Source organism: Argentina silus (assembly GCF_951799395.1).
Source record: "Argentina silus genome assembly, chromosome: Y".
NCBI classification, from domain to species: domain Eukaryota; kingdom Metazoa; phylum Chordata; class Actinopteri; order Argentiniformes; family Argentinidae; genus Argentina; species Argentina silus.
This window is the reverse complement of record NC_139654.1, coordinates 860,001-865,000: the sequence shown is the minus strand read 5'-3', so window position 1 is coordinate 865,000 and position 5,000 is coordinate 860,001. Positions and strand designations below refer to the sequence as shown.

At 44.4% G+C, this 5,000-nt stretch overlaps 2 protein-coding genes across 2 annotated transcripts in view; one reads left to right on the top strand and one right to left on the bottom strand.

The window, feature by feature from the left end:
• Nucleotides 1-5,000, top strand: part of LOC310823696 (tripartite motif-containing protein 16-like) — a gene marked incomplete at both ends in the record, with an annotated part of 45,825 nt that overhangs the window by 26,894 nt on the left and 13,931 nt on the right. The gene's annotated exons all lie outside the window — the stretch shown is intronic.
• The window catches only part of LOC310823592 (protein NLRC3-like), a 17,614-nt gene that overhangs the window by 3,947 nt on the left and 8,667 nt on the right, over nt 1-5,000 (bottom strand). The window contains exons 4-7 of the mRNA XM_083696479.1: nt 4,041-4,085; nt 2,058-3,784; nt 596-645; nt 1-166 (exon numbers count right to left, since the gene is read on the bottom strand). The exon at nt 1-166 is cut by the window's left edge and continues 8 nt beyond it. Coding sequence (XP_083552605.1) covers nt 1-166; nt 596-645; nt 2,058-3,784; nt 4,041-4,085 — 1,988 coding nt within the window. The remainder of the gene's footprint in view (nt 167-595; nt 646-2,057; nt 3,785-4,040; nt 4,086-5,000) is intronic.

The window sequence follows — 5,000 nt, the reverse complement described above, 5'->3', positions numbered from 1 at the left end:
CTGTAGTTGACAGTGTGGACTCCCCAGTCCAGCAGAGAGCAGCTTCACCCCCCCGTCACCAAGATCATTATTACTGAGGTCCAGCTCTCTCAGGTGGCAGGAGTCTGAGCTGAGAGCTGAGGCCAACGCTTCACAGCATCTCTCTGTGAGGTCACATCCATTCAGCCTGAATGAGGAATACAAATAAATACATGCAGCCAAACCATCACTGTGGTGCATTATGATATTAATTCATGATTCAAGCCAATCACGGGCATGTTTGTAGTCAATGGATTTCTCAGTCTGGTATATTTGCTTGCTATTGGGTTGTGTAGCCCCATCAGCTGATTTCAGGCCAGATTGGTGAGGAATTGAGGAAAGAAAGGTTATTGAGAGAGTGCCCCCACACCTAACCACACACACACACACACACACACACACACACACACACACACACACACACACACACACACCTATGATATAGGAATTGATTGGAAGATAATGGACATTGTCTGTCTCAATCATTGAGCCTTGCAGTGCAACAAGAGTATCATTGATAATGTAACAGAGACTTAGTAATGATGTTTCTGACAACAAGAATATTCTGAGACCTCACCTCAGTGTCTGTAGTTGACAGTGTGTACTCCCCAGTACAGCAAAGAGCAGCTTCACCCCCCCGTCACCTAGATGATTATTACTGAGGTCCAGCTCTCTCAGGTGGCAGGAGACTGAGCTATGAGCTGAGGCCAACGCTTCACAGTATCTCTCTGTGAGGTCACATCCATTCAGCCTGAATGAGGAATACAAATAAATACATGCAGCCAAACGATCACTGTGGTGCATTATGATAAGAATTCATGAGTGAGAGTTACAGTTGCTCTCAACAGGGTAGCAATTAACCATGGATACATTTGTAGTGACTGTATTTCTACGTCTGGTATAATATATTTGCTAGTTATTGGGTTAGTGCAGTATTGTATAGTCCCATGAGCTGATCAAAGGCCAGGTGGGTCAGGATTTGAGGAGGGCAAACATATTCAGAGAGTGAAGACAGATCAATCCCCCTCCCACCACACACATACACACACACACACACACACACACACACACACACACACACACACACTATAGTAATTGATTGGAAGATAATGTGCATTGTCTGTCTCAATCATTGAGCCTGTCTATGCAAGTATCATTGATTCCATAGAATGATAATGTAACAGACACTTAGGAATGATGTGTCTAACAACAAGAATAGTCTGAGACCTCACCTCAGTGTCTGTAGTTGACAGTGTGGACTCCCCAGTCCAGCACAGAGCAGCTTCACCCTCCCGTCATCTAGATCATTATTACTGAGGTCCAGCTCTCTCAGGTGGCAGGAGTCTGAGCTGAGAGCTGAGGCCAACGCTTCACAGCATCTCTCTGTGAGGTCACATCCATTCAGCCTGAATGAGGAATAAATACAAGCATTAAGTCATTTTGACTCAGATAAAAATGTACATATGTGATGCGTTCTATCATTTCCAGTTGCATGTCGCCGCACCTAATGACACTTTCATCCAAAACCCTTACATGGGCTGTTTTGGGATTTTAACATATTTCACTAGAACAACATGTTTTCTAATCATTTCACTTCGTTTTAAAGGTGAAATCATCAAGTATCCATACTTTTCATGCCTTAAATGATGGATAGAGCGTTCAGTTCTAGATGAGTGGCAAGCTCCTTAAAACAGCAATGTAAACTCACTGGCAAAAGAACTCACTCACTCCACTTTCACTAAAATAAAGCTGACAAACTCATTAGCTGAACTGTGAACACAGCCGGCCATGTTATTATATATGCTACCTATGTTATTTGCTTAATGTCTGACCAAAAGTCTTCATCTGAGCCGCAGTGTGAGTATCGCGAGTGGAATGTGATAGTCGTTAGGTTAGAGTCAACATCAGGAGTGGATTTCTCCAAACCAGTGTTCAGTTCTCCGACTGGAGCTGCCTCTTTCTAACTCATTATTGGGAGTTTATAACCCAAGTATCAATACAGTGTTTTGTCCATCTACTTACAGTGCCGTCTTAGAGGCTGTGACCACTGGCAGCAGCCTCAGAAGACCCTCTTCTGATCTGGAGTACTTCTTCAGGTCAAACACATCCAGCTCTTCTTCTGAAGTCAGCAACACAAAGACCAGAGCTGACCACTGTGCAGGTGAGAGTTGGGTTTCTGAGAGACGTCCTGAGCTCAGGTAGCTTTGGATCTCCTCCACTAGAGAATGGTCATTCAGCTCATTCAGACAGTGGAACAGATTGATGCACCTTTCTGGAGAGGGATTCTTTCTGATCTTCTTCTTGATATACTTGACTGTTTCCTCATTGGTCTGTGAGCTGCTTCCTGTCTGTGTCAGAAGGCCTCGTTGGAGATTGGACTGATTGGACTCCAGTGAGAGGCCCAGGAGGAAGCGCAGGAAGAGGTCAAGGTGACCATTCTCACTCTGTAAGGCCTTGTCCACTGCACACTTGTGCAAGTCAACCAGAGGTTTGCGTCTGAGTGATGACCAAAACTTCCAGCGTGAGGATTTGTCCAGTGGATTCTCATTGCTGTTGCTGAATGTGAGGAACACATATAAAGCAGCAAGAAACTCCTGGATGCTCAGATGCACAAAGGTGAACACCGGACTCCGCATGGTCTTCCCGTCCATCTTAAAGATCTGAGTGCATAAACCTGAGTACACTGACGCCTCTCTGACATCAATGCCACTCTCTCTCAAGTCTTCCTCATAGAAGATCAGATGTCCCTTCTGCAGCTGACGGAATGCCAACTGTCCAAGCTGAAGAATGACTTTAACTTTGGAAGTCTTCGCTTCATTCATTTTGTCAATCTGAGATCCCAGGAAATCTGTGTAGATCTCAGTCAGAGTCTTGGGCATCTCTCCTCTCCCTGCTCCACCTAATAGTCTCATTAGAACACTGGCTATGAGCCAACAGAACATTGGTATGTGGCACATGATGTGGAGGCTCCTCGATGACTTCACATGGACGATGATTCTTTTGGCCAGGTTCTCATCACTGACTCTTTTCCTGAAGTAGTCCTCCTTCTGTTTTTCATCAAACCCCCGTATCTCTGTCCATTGGTGAATGTACCTTCGGGGAATCTGATTGGCTGCAGCAGGTCGGGAGGTTATCCAGATGAGGGCAGAGGGGAGGAGCTCTCCTGCGATGAGGTTTGTGATCAGGACATCAATGGAGGCCCGCTCTGTCTCGTCTCTCAGAACTTTTTGGAAGTTCAGAGGCAGTCGGCTCTCGTCCAGGCCATCAAAGATGAACAGAATATTAAATTCCTTTCCCAGAGTCTTGATTGGTTTCATTTCAGGGAAGCATTCATGAAGCATTTCAATCAGACTGCGGTGTTCTTCTTCTTTGTCATGATTCATTTGGCGAAAAGGAAGCAGAAACAAGAAATCAATGTGCTTGTTCTCATTTCCTTCTGCCCAGTCCAGAACAGTCTTCTGCACACAGAACGTCTTTCCCACTCCAGCGATGCCAAGCGTCAGCACTTTTTTTTTTTGGTCAGGCCGGGGTTTGAAAATGTTGCTGGTCTTGATGGTCTTTCCTGTGGCTGGGGTTATGGATTGTATATGTGTGACTTCATGCTCACTACTGACCCCTCCCCAGGCCCCCTCGATCATGTGCAGCTCGGTGTAGGTGTTGTTGAGATCGATGCAATTACCTTCCGTTGACGTCCCCTCATGTATCTTATTAACCCTCTCCTTGTAAGAGGATTTCAGTTGGTCTCGGACTGCACACCACACTGTGCCTGGTAAGAACAACACAGAGTTCATTCTTCAATATTGTCAATATTGTGATTTTTATCAATATTATTGTGATTACTATCATTGAAATCTAATTCATCATTAACACTTTTAGTAGACCTCAGATGCAGGTTAGAATGTGAATGTGTGTGTGTGTGTGTGTGTGTGTATTGGTATTGTTATTAATCAGATTGAGTTGGTTTTGCATTCATTCATACAAATTCAGTCTTTTAACTCTGACAACACAAAGTTGGAACTGACCTTTATTCCATTTCAGTTTGTCTTGACCTGACAGTTGCTCTGTATCTGGAAAAAACAACAATTCAGTTATTCTTCTATGATATTGTCATCATATCTCATTGTTGTTATACTGATCACTTTTATTATCACTAGTAATCAACCCAATCAACACTATATGATGAGAAGCCAGCTAGAACATGAAAATAGGCACAGCTCCAATGTGTTTGTGTGTGTGTGCAACCGACACAGACGACAACTTTTTGGGCTTTGAGAAGACATCCTAGGATACATCATCGAGGACTAAAGCATGAGACACAGAAGCAGCTACTACAACACTGGCCTGATGAGGATGCAGGGGAACCCTGCTGCTCTTGACTTGACAATTCTGTGTCACATTCACAATGTACAAAATGGCTGCCATGGGTAAGGACATACTTATTTTCACTGTTAAAGCGAAGTCACAAATGGCTGAACGGTATGTATCAGGTGTCATCCTGCCAGAAGCTGTATGCCACCAAAAAAGCCAGCAATTGGTGCATGTGGGATTATTTAAACTTTGGGAGTGAGTTTATCACTTTTTCAATTCAGTAACACTCACCCCTCTGAACTCACTCCACAGCGACCCCAGCCGTTGACATAAGCACAACTGCAGATCTGAGTCACGGCACCAATACAACCGGCGTCACGCTGCCACACACAGTATGGCTTCCTTGTACACAAGCTAACACAAGTCTCAAATCTGTGTCCTCTGTATTGCCAACACACTTTACTGCCCACCGAAGCACCCAATGTTAACCAGCTACGCCACAGATAAGCTGAATGGCACGGATGGGTGTATTTCAACTTGAGGAGTGACTTTACCATCTCAACTCGGTTACATACAAAGGCTTTTACACTGCTAGGCTTGAACACACTGTGGACCTGATTGCTAGTGCAGTTAGACAGGTGTTGCTATCAATAGTCACAATTCACAAACATTCC